The 16,351-nt window shown below is 34.7% G+C and overlaps 2 protein-coding genes and 2 long non-coding RNA genes across 16 annotated transcripts in view; all 4 read right to left on the bottom strand.

Annotated features, from left to right (window-relative positions):
- LOC116290279 (uncharacterized) overlaps window positions 1-16,351 on the bottom strand; it is a 75,226-nt gene that overhangs the window by 34,442 nt on the left and 24,433 nt on the right. For 8 of the 12 annotated variants that reach the window (XR_016120213.1, XM_089032761.1, XM_089032763.1 and 5 more), the window contains one exon: window positions 137-193. Coding sequence is in view for 11 of the 12 variants with exons in the window: in XM_089032761.1 (XP_088888887.1) it covers window positions 137-193 (57 nt within the window). In the remaining variant the exon portion in view is untranslated. Of the gene's footprint in view, window positions 1-136; window positions 194-291; window positions 352-437; window positions 597-1,333; window positions 1,430-4,396; window positions 4,416-4,543; window positions 4,796-16,351 lie in introns of those variants that run through there. The other 4 variants (XM_089032758.1, XM_089032759.1, XM_089032760.1 and 1 more) reach the window with 1 other exon arrangement.
- Window positions 5,574-6,541, bottom strand: LOC148909950 (uncharacterized). Its single transcript, XR_016120223.1, has 3 exons — window positions 5,944-6,541; window positions 5,803-5,859; window positions 5,574-5,638 (listed from the first exon to the last, which is right to left on the bottom strand). It is a non-coding gene; the product is annotated as an uncharacterized LOC148909950 (long non-coding RNA).
- On the bottom strand, window positions 6,894-11,669 carry LOC116290492 (uncharacterized). 2 transcript variants are annotated; one of them, XR_016120216.1, is made up of 7 exons: window positions 11,520-11,669; window positions 11,379-11,420; window positions 11,151-11,214; window positions 10,345-10,622; window positions 8,991-9,071; window positions 8,826-8,894; window positions 6,894-8,210 (listed from the first exon to the last, which is right to left on the bottom strand). It is a non-coding gene; the product is annotated as an uncharacterized LOC116290492 (long non-coding RNA). The 2 variants fall into 2 exon arrangements; XR_016120215.1 differs by having other exon boundaries at window positions 11,379-11,435; window positions 11,520-11,668.
- Window positions 12,461-16,110, bottom strand: LOC116290493 (uncharacterized). The gene is made up of 7 exons (XM_089032772.1): window positions 15,959-16,110; window positions 15,140-15,214; window positions 14,836-14,910; window positions 14,662-14,745; window positions 14,490-14,573; window positions 14,320-14,400; window positions 12,461-13,596 (listed from the first exon to the last, which is right to left on the bottom strand). The coding sequence occupies exons 2-7, from the start codon at window positions 15,158-15,160 to the stop codon at window positions 13,552-13,554; spliced, it is 390 nt and encodes a 129-aa protein (XP_088888898.1). The 5' UTR covers window positions 15,161-15,214; window positions 15,959-16,110; the 3' UTR covers window positions 12,461-13,551.

Genomic DNA, 16,351 nt, shown 5'->3' with positions numbered 1-16,351 from the left:
AAGCATTATAGCAACAGAAATGTTATGATAAACAATTGCATCAGTTAATGTAGAGTCAAAATTAGACACTGTATATACTAATGACAATAAACAGTTTCCTTGTTTGAAATATCTAGGTACATGTCGCATCACTTACATTGTTGTTTGTGTCCTGCATGACAGGAAAACCTCTCCAAGACATCTGCATTCTCTCCTGCAAAAAAAAAAAAAAAAAGAAAAAAGAAAAGATATATTAGGTAATGAAAGCATTACAGCAACAGAAATGTTATGATAAAGAGTTCCATTACTTACATTGGAATCAATAATTTGCAAACCTCTTGGTGGCAGCTGGAGTCTTTCTATTCCGGTTCCCTGAAAAGTAATAAATGGACATTGTATATTAGTAACAATAGAAAATTTACTTCAGAAATATCAGGGAAAATAGTTGCATTACTTACACTGTTGTTTGTTTCCTGCATGACAGGAAAACCTCTCCATGACAGCTGCAACCTTTGTAGATCATTAAATGGCAAGATTAACCGTGCTGTTGCATCCCTAAAACCGTTGTTTGTGTCCTGTATGATGGGAAGACCTCTCCATGACAGCTGCAATCTCTCCTGCAAAAAGAAAAGACATTGTATGTATATACATTTATTGTAGGTCGTGGTTCAAGCCTCGGCCGGACCAACACTCAGGGCTTAAAATAACTGAGGAGAAGGTGCTACCTTTGTAATTACATCTGCAAATGGTTAGACCTACAACTGAGTCTTCTCGGACAAGGACTTAAAACCGTAGGCCCCGTCTCCCAACCCTTCCTAACCAACAGTAAATGGGGGACATAAAAGAACCTGTTGAATTATTCGCATAAGAGTAGGGGATTGTCTCCCGGTTCAACAGCCTATCCCAATCTGGAGGCATTAATATTAACTTACTAACAAATCACTCATGATTGTAAGCTGCAAAAATACGCAGCCCGTAAAGTCCTCCACTGGTCATGATTGTGAAGCGCATTAAGACCATGTAAAATGCGCTATATAAGAACCCCGTTATTATTATTATTATTATTATTATTATTATTATTATTATTATTATTATGTTAATTTTAGCATAGCTGCAGAAATTTTTGAATCATTAGCAATCTTCTCAAAGAGCTGCAATCTTTCTGTGACAAAAGCACCAACTATTTTCCCTTTAGAACACGTATAAGAAAAGCTTTGTAAAATGGATTTTGAATAGAAAAAGCCTAATGGTTACACTCCAGCAAGTCTCTTGTCCTTTCCCAAAACTCTCAAAACAAGACTACATGTAAACCACATGTGTACTGGTATGAGATGATTACAAATGGATCACTTACATTGAAACTTTGAGGCTCTTGGATATCGTATACTGGAAAAGCTTGCAATCTTATTCCTTGCAACCAAAGTACAGCATAACCCAGGAAAAGGACAAACTTGAGGGAAAAGAAAATACTGTACTTCATTATATTGACTACTACAATCGTTATAGATTGTCTCTTTCATGTAAAAAAAATAATTTAAAAAAACCAGTAAAAATAAGCGAACTTTTGTATAAATATTGATTTCACTTCTCGGATGTGATCAGATAGATAGTATCTTTATTGCTCTTTACGTTCGTGATACATATAAAAATTGAAGTTTACTTTATAAATAGAGAAAGGCTACTATGTAGACGATAAGCCTGAGAGCTAGATAAACCGTTAGGTTTTCGAGCTAGCTGCCAGTATTTTGTTGCCATTTTGTAGGTTTAAGAGCGTAATCTAGTATTGACATGTATATTAAGAAAAAAAATACTAAAGAACTAATAATATATATAACAAATAAATATAAAAGTAACTACTATAAGGGAAATATTTTACAGTATGCATCAAGTGAAGTTAATAAAGAAAATAACAATGTTGTTTGAGTTATTTAGACCTTTGCTGGTTTAGTAGATAATTTTAAAGTTGCTTTTGAAACGAAATAGTATTCTTACATGTTTTGAGGTCAATGGGAATACTATTCCACATATCTATTGCCATAAAGGAAATAGATTGTTTTCCGAGGTTAGTTCTTATTTTGGTTTTGTAGAGATTATGGCCACTTGCATATCTTGTGTCATATCCATGTATTTCATTGGCACTTTTATACTTAATATTTATATTTATGGGCAAATAGTAATATACTGGGGTTGGGTCAGGGTTAGGGTTGTTTTTTGGGATAATCTTAAATCTACTAAATATTTTATAAATATATATTATTAGCTTGCTTTTACATTGTATTTTATATCTTTAGGAAGGCACTTTGTAAACCAGTCTATGACTGAAAGTTTAAACCTTCGTTAAATAAAGCTTTTATCATTATTATTATTATTATTATTATTTAAACATAGAGTTAAATATACTAGGTAGAGATCTATTGTGCCATAAATGTACAAATTTCAAGACGTGCAAGCGGTAGATATTTTGCAATGATAGAACATATCTAAAAGATTCATTAAAGGCTTAGCGCTTTCTGTGTCTTTGCCATAAAGGGTGGCGAAAAAAAAAAAAAAAAAAAGAGTCTTATTACATGATTTTGCTTAGTTTGAACCTTTTGGAGATTTGTTTTGTACGTGCTACCCCATGCCATAATGGCATATGATATATATGGATGAATTAAATTATAATAGATTTGTTTAAGTTGTTTAATGGAGAGGTAGTGCCTTAGTTTTGCTATTATTCCTGAATTACGGGATATACGAGTGCATATGTATGATATTAGATGTTTCCAGGACATGGAATCATCAAGCATCACTCCTAAGTATTTGATACAGTTTTTCCTTTCAATAAGGATTTCCTTTCCATTGTTCATGGGGATTTTTAAATTAATTTGTTGGTCCTTTTTTCGTAGGGGCTTTATAATCATATAATTTGTTTTGGTTAAGTTTATAGATAGTTTGTTGGTGTCACACCATTCTTTGACTTTTATTAATTCAGTCATTAATTGTATTTTCTAATGTTTTCAGATCGCTTGCAGAAGCAAACATTTTTGTATCTTCCTCAAAAATTTTAAACTGGATTATATCCGAGCTTTGCGGAAGATCATTAGTATTGTATATTAAAAACAATAGGGGTCCAAGTACACTCCTCTGAGGTACACCACAAGTTATTCTTTGTTAAACCATCCTAAACCATTTTAATGGAAGACCTCTTATACCGTATTTCTCTAATTTTTGCAGTAATATTTGGTGGTTTACAGTATCGAAGGCTTTCGATAAGTTAAGAAAGACTCCGCATGTATAAAGACTGTTATCGAGAGACATTTTTAGATTATCTGTAATCTCAGCTATGGCTTGCGCCGTGGAGCGACCCTTTCTAAAACCAAATTGATAATCAAAAAGTATATTATGCTTTTCTTTATGACCAATAATTTGTTTGTTATACAAGTTTTTCAAATATTTGATTAAAAGTTAAGTAGAAATGGGGCGATAATTTCCTGGTTCAATTGAATTCCCTCCTTTATCAATCGGTGAGACTTTTGAGATCTTAAAACAGTCAGGAACAACACCCTGTAACAGGGAAAGATTAAATACCATTGATAATGGTTCAGATATTTCTTTACTCGCAGTCTTAATAATAGGAATTCCTATTGTTGATTTATTGAGCTTCAAGTTCAGTATTGTATCATGTACTTCTTCAGGCGTTATACCTCTAAACATAAACTATTTAGAAATGACTTTTTAATGTAACTTGTTGGGTTTACACCAGTCTCAGGAAGTTTGCCCGCTAGATCATGACCTACATTAATGAAATATGTGATCAAGAAAGAGTTAATAATTGTATTTATATGTATTGAATGTGAACCCTCAAAAGGACAGCAATATTCCGTACGAAAAGTATAACCTACTTATAGCTGCGAAAGAATTTGTTTAGTGCATGTTACTTTCAAATCATTCTCATTCAACATATCAGCTAGTATTTTGCTAAATTATCTTAGATCTATGTGAATTTAAGATAAAGATAGCACACAAGTTATAGTACATTAGTTAATTGTTTAACTATTTTTTCAGTTCAAATTGTCAAGAATATGCCATTAATGGTTGCAACCACATCACGGCCACATCAGCTCCGCTGTTAATCTATTTATCGTGTTTAAATAAATGCTATTATAATTATCATTATTAAAGGCATTTGAGGGCAAGATAGATATCCTACAACTAACTTAATTCCGTTAATTGCTGAACAGAGTCTAAAAGATTGTCTCAATATGCACATGCATCCTGATCGATCGTTGACAGTCGCGAAATTCAGTTCCAAGATACCTTTCCAAAATCTATTTTATAAAGCTTAACCTTTTTAAAAACATTAAGAATTATTTATACTAAAATTTTCTGAGTAAAAACTAGAAATATTTTAACAGTAGAGTTGAAAAATACGTACCAAAATGAAATGTAGCATTCTTGCGATGAGAAAGAAACAAGAAAGAATCAGAGTCAGCGGCTGTAAGAGTTTGCGCAAGCGCTATATTATCATTTACATTTTCACATAAGACTATGTTTTGTTCTGCATTTTGTTATCAATTAATACCTGATTTCTTCCAATGCTTCTAATCTTTTTCGGCACTCAGTCATTTTCTAGTGTACCACGATCATAATAGTCCTTTTCGCTGTTCTTTACTTCATCTGATCGATTTCTGCATTTGGACGCTTTATTTGAAATCCTTTTCTACGCATTTCTTTTGTTGTTGTCGTTGTTAAACTTTTCAGGGCCTCAGCGTTGCATAACTAGTTCGTCATCCCATCACGCTTTTGGCCGAAATTAAGTGAAAACTTTCGTTTACTTTTTCCTCGAAACGATGCTTGGCCGAGTCCATCTCGACCCTTCTCCTTCTTCGATTCCTATGTCGGAACAAATAAAAACCACAATAGTTATTCTTCATCTGATCTCCAGCAACCTAAAATCTAACGTTATACTCGAAAAATATTAAAAAGAAATTTGTTTACTTTTTCGACATCGTGCTGATAGCCGACAAGTCCATGCTCGTGAGTCATCGTCAAACGTTAGTACACATTTTTGGTTTTTACTTGATTGACTTCTTGAGAAACTTGGGTCTTTAATTCCTATTTCAAAAATTCAAAACGAAAAGTCACAGCAATAAAGTACCAACGACAAAGATTAAAGCAATTTAGATTTGGTGACTGAAATAATATGTACTTATTGACTGAGTGGGAGGGCCGTACGGGAAAATATTTGGCTCGAGGTCATGTCGTACGGACCGAGCGCAGCGAGGTCCGTACAAATGACCGAGAGCCAAATATTTTCCCGTACGGCCCGACCTAACTCAGTCAATAAGCATTTTATCATATGACCCTCACGAAAATAAAAATAACTAAGAAAAAGAAAGCGCGCGGATTCGAGCAGGGCCGGACGGGTTTTTCCGGCCCGCTTACGTCAACCCGTCCGGCCCCCATCACGTGACTTTTTCCAATGGTTTTATTAGAGCGCGCGAGCAGGGCCGTACGGGTCATATGATAAATAAACATATTAATGGCCTAAGAATATTATGGCTCGATTTCTTTCTTAAAAAGCGGATAAATCAGAGTCTTATGGATGCATACCTTTTCTTTTCAACTTCTTTTGAGTTCTATTTACTCGCACGGCTTGTAGCGACATTTCCTGGAACTGAATCCAGTCATCAAATATGTTCAATGGATCGGAGCACAGAACAAATGAAGAGAAATTAAAATCAGGAGATATATCATCGCACTAACTTTTAAATCGACGAAATTTCACATAAAATTCCTTTTCACAATATGTTTCAGCTCAACCAAATATTCCATAGTTACCTTTTCCGTAAATGGATTAAAGCCTTCCTGATCCAGAGAGAGCTGCAAGTCAACAAACTAAAGATGTTTGTCAATAAATTTGCATTTAGCATAGCATAACATAACTCATAACATGCAGTCAAAATAATAATCCATAATTACATGCACGATTCTGAGATCGATATTTGACCCTTCCAGCGCTGAAGTTTTGTTCAGAGTTTCCAATTGTTTTTCTCCATGCATAATCCTCAAACGTCTTGAAGTTATTCAATAGGTTTCAGACGTACGGTCACTGAGAAACAACGCCTTTGTGTCTTTAGTGAAAATGAAAATGATGACGTCTCATGAGAAAATTATGTTGTGTTGTAATTGGTTTTAAAAAGTTTATTTTTAATTTTTCAGCCGTCTGCCTGTCATAACAATAAAAATTTTAAATTATTGACATATACCGATACACATCATGTGCCATACACCAATAGAATTTGATTTGAAATGCAATGTGATCAGCAGTCATGCATTCTTATTTATTAGTTTTCTATTTATGGGTACGGTGGGCTAGATTGGAAACCAACTGTTTGTTTAACTCGCCTATGATAAAGCTTGTATGTATATATGTATTTGCCTTCAAGACATATCATAGACCTTAACTAGATTTTGGCATAACGGCTAGTTTCATAATAGCAACTGTGTTTACAAGTTTTATGCTTCACCAATTAGTCTCCAGCATTAAACCAAGCTTTGTGAAAAATTTCCCATGATATTTGACTGGTGACATGAGCATTATTCGAAAATTACCAATCAGCGATGACTTTTCCCTACGAGTTCAGACATGTCCCTGCTGCCTCCTGTCATGTTTGCATTTCATAAGAACAGGGGAACTTTGATTTGATTCGGTCGAGTTTCTGGAGGAAGAATGGTGCTAGCGGAAGTAATCAACTAAGTTCATTTCCGGTTTCGTTTAAGTTAAGGATGAGGGAGACTGGGGGAGATAAACATTGATTCACTGGGCGAGTAAATGGTAGACCATAGTTTCTATAGCAACAGAGCTACTTGATTTTTTTTATTTTTTATTTATTTTGCAAATAAACCCTATTTTAACAACAATGGATGAATTTTTAAATTCCTAGTTGTGTTTAGTCATATTTCCATAGTCTATCCATATATATGAGTTTTTAAATTACTCTCTATTTATAGTATTGTCTCTTTTTTTTGTGTGGCATGGCTGCAAAGTAGCTTTTAGCTAAGCCCATTGACCACGGTAAATAAAGGTTATTAATATTATCATCATCATCATCATCATCATCATTATTATTATTATTATTATTGTTATTATTATTATGCAGATATGCACTAGGGGAGAAAAAGTATTGTAATTACAGCTTCAAAGTAACTCACACATAATATAGATAAATATTGATTAAATACAATTTTTTTTCTCAGTTAGTTTCTTGATAATGATGAAACGTCATCGAAACGTCGAAATCTATCTGCGTTAGTTTTTCTGATCAATAAAATGATCAAAATCCATTATTTTGACGCGCATTTTTAAATGAAATTTGAATTATCAATATGGCGAGATTGAACCAGCAATAGGGACTCTGCACCATCACGTGAGTATTTTCCCCTGGAAAACGGAATTCTTAAGTTAAAGTAGATTAGAGCAGATTCAAAATTCTTGCCTCCTATCATGGCTGTCATCAAGTAATGGTACTAAGGCTCTATAAGTGTTTTTACAATGGATCAAAAGTATCGTGGTTGCGAGGCTAAATTGGAAATATAAGAGTCACACGGAATTTGTGACAATTTTAAGAAGGGCCCATTGAAAGAAACACCGAAAGAGATGGCCTTCATAGTAACCCCTGGAGAGGACGGAGTAGCTTGGTACTCCCATACTATGTTATACGGGGATGTGGTGTTGGACAGAGTATGCTGGTCATAGAGTAGAGTATATTAGGTAGGTTAAATGATATTACATGGCCCGTGAAAGAATAATTACTTAGTATAGTACGTAGTTGTTTAACACTAATTCCATGTTGTGTATTTTTACTCACTAATTATACAACTTTATTTAAGATATTAAATTAGACAAAAGAATTTTTATATTTTGCCAGATAGAGAGGTTTTCATAAACCCGTGAAATGCACTTTAGCTGGCTATAACACTCTATTTCTTTTGTTTTCTATTGTATTTATATGACCATTACACTGTAATTAGTACACTTTGTTTCATGGGTTAACAAAAATCACCCTACCACATACGCGGACTGTGTCAACGATTGCGAAATATTCGTTTATCGTATACACTAACTGAAGGTCTAGTCATTGTAGTGACTGTAATAATAATTTTGTAATAATAATGATTTCGTATCTTTACACCTCCTGGTTAATACCATCTTGAAGGACTTCGTCTACATATATTTCTACTTGATCCTGTTCAAACCAAAACAAAAAGTCAAGCTAACAACAAGAAATATGATACCGGTCCGAGGGTGAGAAAAAAACCGGCCCCACAATGAACTGCAATGCCAACTCCACCCAGTTTCTTTCTCAATGATATTTCTAATTTAGAATAAATCATATTGTTGGTTATACAAAATTAAACCAACTTGTGTAGTATCAGTTCTTTGACACTTTTCACAAATTCCCCCATTAACTTGGATTCGTTTTGCTTTTGTTAGTTGTGTTATAACCTCAGTGAATCAACAGAGTAATGTTCGAATTTCCAATTACAAAAATACAGTTTTGCAATTGCAATCAAATTTTTTATAACCAATATAAGCATTCAGTAGTTAAAACGAACCAACTAAAGAACAAAGGATTGGAGCCATGGAAAAGTTAAATCAGGAACCGCAAGCAAGGCTCTCTCCAGGAAACCAAAAGTCATTATAGGCTCAAACTCAAGTCCTATATTTCTTGTATAGGTACCAGAATGTGAGTTTAATATAAAGATATTCGTTTATTGTATATACTTCCTAAAGGTCTAGTCATTGTAGTGACTGTAATAATAATCGTTGACAAACACTCATCATGATTTATAAAACTTACGTTAACTCTTGTTCCCTGGAACACTCCCTGTCGTCTCAATGTATCGTCAGGTAGAGGCCTTCTTATAACCTGAAATTGGCGATGGGAAAGTTACTAGTTTTTTACATCATCTTTCTTGTTCACCTTGAGCTAAGACCATCAGTAATTTAATGATTCATAACATACTTGAGGACTTCGGCTTTCCTGCATCAATCTGTGTCCTCTTGATGTAAAGCCAGGTGGAGGCCCTCTGTTCCTCGCTAGAACCTAAAGAATTGAACGAATGATTATGATGAATAAATTTCTTTGGCTTACACTTGATGGCAGCTCATGATGATGGTGTGGTGGTGGCATGACAGAAATTATTTTAGTTCAGACCAATGAAACAAGTATGAATTAAAACAGCCAATAAATACTTGCTCTTTCAAAAATGGTGAAGGTGATGAAAAATAAAATACTTCCACTTGATGGTAGTGATAGTAGTGGTGGTGATTAGGTAGTTGACTTAATGCAGCCCAATAGACTATAAACAGCATATGTAACAGATACGTTTTGAAATGATGATGGTGGTGGTAGTGTACAACATTGCAATGATAACTAACAAACAAGAACATGCATTCAAGTTTATGTCAATGGTTTTTGTTCTTTGTCTATTTTCAGTGAATCATAAAGAGTGCTCACATCAACGTCCAGCTCAATCAATCGCTTGCTCGGCAAAAATAATACCGAAATATCTAACTGATTTTATGAAAAGAGCTAGTGATTCTTCGTTTGCACGTAACGTCATAGACCAAGAAAATAACAACTTAAAATTAATTGTGAATGCTATAAACTCGATTCTTTGATATGTTTTAGAGAACTATGATGTAACTTCATTGTTTATGTTTCCGAGTAGTTGTCCGCCATGTTGGATGGTGCTACACTGAAATATCGGTAACTTCATTCGCTAACAGCTCGTCTTAGAAATTCTCCAATGCTCCAATTTTTTGCTCAGCGTTGTATCATAAGTAGCTCTACATGTTCATAAGGATTGTTTTTTGATTGGAACCAAAAACTGATTTGGAGCCAGCAAAATACACGTGGTTGCAAACGAAGAATTTACGGATTTTCTAAAGTTTTCACTGTTTGTCGTCACCAAATTTGTTGTTAATATTTTTCCAGTGAACATTTTATCGTGTAAATCTTTCCTAATTCCGTCTTTTTGCCTGGTTAGTGTTTTGGATCTGAAAACACTATGTAAATATCGGTTTCAAAATATACTGATTTCTAAAGTCTCTTTTAACCACTGTTCAATCTTAAAATATTGCTACTGAACCTTTTGTTTTAGAAAAATACACTTCAAAACGAGAAGAGATTTTAAAACTTACCAAAAGGATATGCAACATGTTCGATCACTATCTCCGTAACTAAAGAACTTTACTTTCCGATTTACAACTAACGTGGTTTTTGTACCCATGGTTCAGCGCGGTCGACAAATATATAATTAACATAAATTAAATTTTCACAAAATTATAAATAAGAATAGCTTCGGTTCTATTACCTGATTTCTTCCATTGTTATCACTATTAAACCATCACAGATAGCATAAAAACCATCTTTCTTCGCACTCAGTCATTTTCTTGTGTATCACCTTCGTTTTAGTTCTTTTAGTAGTTATTCTTTACTTATTTCTGCATTTTGTCGCTTTTTAAATTGCCTGCGTATCCTTTCTTTTGTTTACTGACATAACTTGTTCGCCATTTCATCGCTTTTGACGGAATAGCAGAGTCCGTATTTACTCGTTTTCTATCCTACGCAAGTGGCCTTCTTCTTCGATTCCTATGTCAAAATAAATAAAAATCACGACAAAGGTTATTTTTTAATCTACAAAACTAAAAGCTATAGCGACATTGTCACTCTGTTTTAAAAAATCAAAAAATCCACGATGACTAAGAATGATTTTTCTTACTTTTTCAACATAATGTCGATAGCTAATCGACTCAGTATCAGTGTGACATCGTCAAACTTTAAACCAAATAGTTCTTGGTTTATATATACTTGATTGACTTTGAGGAACTCGCGTCGACTTTAATTCCTATTCCAAAACGTTCAAAGCGAAAAGTCACAGCAATAGATAGCACAAACATCGTCAAAGATCGTCAAAAATCAAAGGAATTTAGATTTAGCGACTGACGTGAATAAAAATATTAATGGACGAAATATATTTTGCCTTTATTTCTTTTCTGAAATGAAGCGGATAAATCAGGGTCTTACGAATGCATAACTTTTATACTTATAGGAATTTAGATTTGGTGACTGAAGTGGATAAAAATGAAGCGGATAAATCAGAGTCTTATGGATGCATACCTTTTCTTTTCAACTTCTTTTGAGTTCTATTTACTCGCACGGCTTGTAGCGACATTTCCTGGAACTGAAGCCAGTCATCAAATATGTTCAATGGATCGGAGCACAGAACAAATGAAGAGAAATTAAAATCAGGAGATATATCATCGCACTAACTTTTAAATCGACGAAATTTCACATAAAATTCCTTTTCACAATATGTTTCAGCTCAACCAAATATTCCATAGTTACCTTTTCCGTAAATGGATTAAAGCCTTCCTGATCCAGAGAGAGCTGCAAGTCAACAAACTAAAGATGTTTGTCAATAAATTTGCATTTAGCATAGCATAACATAACTCATAACATGCAGTCAAAATAATAATCCATAATTACATGCACGATTCTGAGATCGATATTTGACCCTTCCAGCGCTGAAGTTTTGTTCAGAGTTTCCAATTGTTTTTCTCCATGCATAATCCTCAAACGTCTTGAAGTTATTCAATAGGTTTCAGACGTACGGTCACTGAGAAACAACGCCTTTGTGTCTTTAGTGAAAATGAAAATGATGACGTCTCATGAGAAAATTATGTTGTGTTGTAATTGGTTTTAAAAAGTTTATTTTTAATTTTTCAGCCGTCTGCCTGTCATAACAATAAAAATTTTAAATTATTGACATATACCGATACACATCATGTGCCATACACCAATAGAATTTGATTTGAAATGCAATGTGATCAGCAGTCATGCATTCTTATTTATTAGTTTTCTATTTATGGGTACGGTGGGCTAGATTGGAAACCAACTGTTTGTTTAACTCGCCTATGATAAAGCTTGTATGTATATATGTATTTGCCTTCAAGACATATCATAGACCTTAACTAGATTTTGGCATAACGGCTAGTTTCATAATAGCAACTGTGTTTACAAGTTTTATGCTTCACCAATTAGTCTCCAGCATTAAACCAAGCTTTGTGAAAATTTTCCCATGATATTTGACTGGTGACATGAGCATTGAACTACATCCTAAAATTACCAATCAGCGACGACTTTTCTCTACGAAGTCAGAAATGTTCCTGCCTCCTGTCATCGGTTTGCATTTAATAAGAACGGGGGAACTTTGCATTCTGTCGAGTTTCCGGAGAAAGAAATCAAACAAAGTTTATTTCCGGTTCCGTTTAAGTTTAGGATGAGGGAGACTGGGGGAGATAAACATTGATTTGCTTGGAGAGTAAATGGAAGACAACAGTTTCTATAGCAACGTAACAGACCTGCTTGAATTAACAGAAGTAGACACACTCAGTTTTTAATACTAATACAGCGAGCTATAGTACTGCTTTTCGAGATTTGTTATAATTTAATAATCGCTTAATATATTTTCACGTTTTCAAATTAAATGTAACTTAACAATATGGCGAGATTGAAAACCAGTCCTAGGTGCTTTGCATCATCACGTGATGGTAGCCATGTAAATCAGATTTGACCAGTTTCAAAAGGTCATTTGCATTATAGCGTCATTCAATACCACTACCAGACATCCTTGCACACTTTTTTTGTTCAGTTAATTAGCACCAATTGTCTTACTATTCTCACGAGGAAATATAAAAATTTGAATAAGAAAGAAAATTAGCGAAGCATTTTGGTTATGGTAGTAAAATGACGCCATCATGCAAAAGGCCCATTCAGTGTTCCTGCCTCCTGTCATGGTTGCGATCAAGTAATGGTGCTAAGCCTCTATAGGTGTGTTTGCAATGGACCCTTCTCAAAAGTATCGTCCATGCGAGGCTAAATGGCATGAAAATGCAAAAGAAATCACACTTTTTCTCGATGAATTTGTGGCATTTCTTTTGTATTTCCATGTTAGCTTCAAGACAATTTTAAGAAGAGTCCATTAAAACTAGAAATACCGAAAGAGATGGCCTTCAGGGTCGTGGTCCCTGGAGAGGGAATGATCTGCTGGACAGAGTATGCTGGTCATAGAGTAGGTAGGGCATATTATATAGGTAGAATGATTTTACTTGGCCCGTGAAAGAATAGTAAGCATATAGTACATAGTTGTTAACACTAATTCCATTGTTTTATCTCGTTTGTTACTCACTCGTTGTCTCACGGTACAGATGCAGATTGTAAAAACCACGAATAGACTCATTCCATAAGTCGTAGTTCTCGCTCCTTTGTGGTTTGCAGAATCGACAAAAGAGCGAAAACACTAAATATTGCGGAAAATATTTTTACGACTTGACTTTGTGCAAGACATTCTCAGATACAATAGAAGATAAGTAAGACTAAATAAGTTACTTTTTAAGTTTTGCATCTCATTTTGTATCCTGCATCTCATTAGATATACTGCATGTATAAATGTATACTACTATCTTTCTGCAATCAGGTATATATATAAGTGTATATATAAATATCGATAGGTATAGGCTCACTGCTCTGGAGGTATGCAATCCTGGAGGATGTTTTCAAGCTCCTATCAAAGACAAAAAATGCAGAGTAATCTTTCCATTGCCAATTACAACAAACTAAGCGCAGTTTTGTACCAACTTTTTTATAACCAATAAAAGCATATTAGTTAGAAACAAATCAACCAACGAAAAAGGGAATGAAACCATGGACAAGTTGAATGTACCGCAAGCAAGGCTCTCTCCAGGAAGAAGTCATTTTTATCTGAGCTCAAGTTCAAGCTCAAACTCAAGTCCCATATTTCTTGTATGTATGTACCAGATTTTGTGTTCAAGAGGATATTGTCTTTCAATAATGAGCAATAATGGCAAAAAGCGCCAAAAACTAGACTTTCGTATGAGTTTTGATCCAATTTCCGTTTTGGGGTGACACTCAAAACCTTTTTTAAACAGTTAGAAACTGATGTACTATGAGAAAATGCCTGTTTGAAGCGGTAGTTTCAATTGTACAAAGAGGTTTTGTTGCATTTATGATTAGAATGTTGCTTTTTTATAGAAAATATATGGGAAATAAGCAAATAAGGCCTAAACCTCATTTTCGAATAACATCTTAACGCTTTGATTCCACTTTCATTGGTCATCTCCACGTCCAAACAAGTTAAACTTTCTGAATAACAAGATTTTAGCCTTGTACAACAGCCTTCCTTCAAGAAAAGTTTTTGGCGCTCACTGCTTGAATACGAAAAGAATTCTCTCTTAATGAAACATTTCGTTAGTGATTCTTAACTTACATGAGGACTTCGGCTTTCCTGCATCAGTCTGTGTCCTCTCATTGTAAAGCCAGGTGGAGGCTCTCTGTTCCTCGTTAGAATCTGAAGAATCGAACGAGTGGATATGTTAGTGTTTTTTTTCACTACTCAGTTTTCTTCTACAGTTTGAGGTTTAGTGACTGATGACTTACATGAGGAGGACTTCGGCTTTCCTGCATCAATCTGTGTCCTCTTGATGTAAAGCCAGGTAGAGGTCCTCTGTTCCCCGTTAGAATCTGAAGAATCGAACGAGTGGATATGTTAGTTTTTTTTTCACTACTCAGTTTTCTTCTACAGTTTGAGGTTTAGTGACTGATGACTTACATGAGGAGGACTTCGGCTTTCCTGCATCAATCTGTGTCCTCTTGATGTAAAGCCAGGTAGAGGCCCTCTGTTCCCCGTTAGAATCTGAAGAATCGAACGAGTGGATATGTTAGTTTTTTTTTTCACTACTCAGTTTTCTTCTACAGTTTGAGTTCATAATGATTCATAACTTACACTTCTTTCCTGCATCATTCTGTGTCCTCTTGATGTAAAGCCAGGCGGAGGTCCTTTAGTGTTCCTTGCTAGAACCTGACGAGTCGAGTAAGAATAATGTTAGTTTCTTCCCGCGCTATTACTTTTATTGCATAGCTTACAAGGGCGGATCCAGGGTTTTTTTGAAGGGGGGGTCTCAGGGGTAAATTTTGTGGGCAAAGGAATCCCAGTGTGCTATTTGATATTGAGTCATATATATATAAGTAATATCATAATAAACTTAATACATTTACTGAGGCAAGACTACAGTTTTAATACACCTTACACTAGAACTTGTGTTCTGCATAACTGTACCGTCTTCTTGTATATAACCAAGAATACTCTTCTTCTTTTAATTAACCTGTAGAATATTGATTATCATTAAGTACCTTTGTGCACTATAGTTAAACAACTTACTTAGAGCTGCCCATTTAGAGGAGTCGTTGAATGACTCTTCTAAATGCGTAGTAGTCTACAGTCTCTTACTACGTAGAGGTAAAGGTATATGGGAACGATTTATTTGTTTGATAGTTTAGTTTCATTCTCGGCACCGCGACTTTCATTTCGATCATCGCCTAACAATGGAAACAGCGATAAAAAACTCGACAACTGATGTTACACGATCAACAACAGTAAATTACAAACACATGCAATATAGTAGTTCTGAATTGCAGCAGCATTAGACCCTTTTCAATTCGTATAATCGATTCCAGATGTATTACTTATGGGTAGCCTCATTTTGTGGCGAACCTTCCACACATATATTGAAATATAATTTTATTGAACGCATCTACCGCAATTCAGAATTTCCATGAACCTTCACTATAACACAAATGGATATGATACAAAACTAAGAAAGAAAAAAGAAATGAACGAGGCTAACCCTGAGCAACATTGAATTAAAAACTGGCGACGGAGGAGTATTCATGAAAATTTGATGCCACAACATGGCGGAAAAGGAATCGATGTGCACTATTCCAAATGGTATTTGCGATCACAAAAATGGCAACAAACTCCTCAACTGAAGAAGCATTTTCAACATCTCTTCTCTGTTTTACATGTCTGAAAATATTAAGGCAATGATTTTTTATGTTAAAACACCTACCTTTGCTTTGATGAATTCTTGAAGTTTTGTACAAGTTAAGATAATACATTCTGGCCCATTCTCGGTCCAGTCTTTTATCCTTCCTCGTTATAGAATAATATAGTTGTTGTTTTTTGTTGTGAAACCGCTGTTTCATTGCGGACTCGAACAAAATTGACGTATATATTCATATACGTATACGTATATTTCAGTATCAAATAATCGATATATTTCCTAAAACTGAATTTTATCTAGAAGTTTTCCATAAGGCCTTCGCGCAAAAGTCTTTGTCTTAGCAAATCTGTTGGTCAATCTTAGTTAGCGTCAGTACTCCATTGCATCGTCAACCATTTCCCTTGGCCACTCTTACATTCTTTAATTCCACGTTCCTTCACTAACTCTATGGCGCTTAGT

The sequence above is a fragment of the Actinia tenebrosa genome, unplaced genomic scaffold (assembly GCF_029948245.1).
Source record: "Actinia tenebrosa isolate PJP-AT-01 unplaced genomic scaffold, QUT_ActTen_1.0 PGA_scaffold1__47_contigs__length_23844297, whole genome shotgun sequence".
NCBI classification, from domain to species: domain Eukaryota; kingdom Metazoa; phylum Cnidaria; class Anthozoa; order Actiniaria; family Actiniidae; genus Actinia; species Actinia tenebrosa.
Note: the sequence above shows the minus strand (reverse complement) of the source record. Positions and strands in the feature narration are given on the sequence as shown.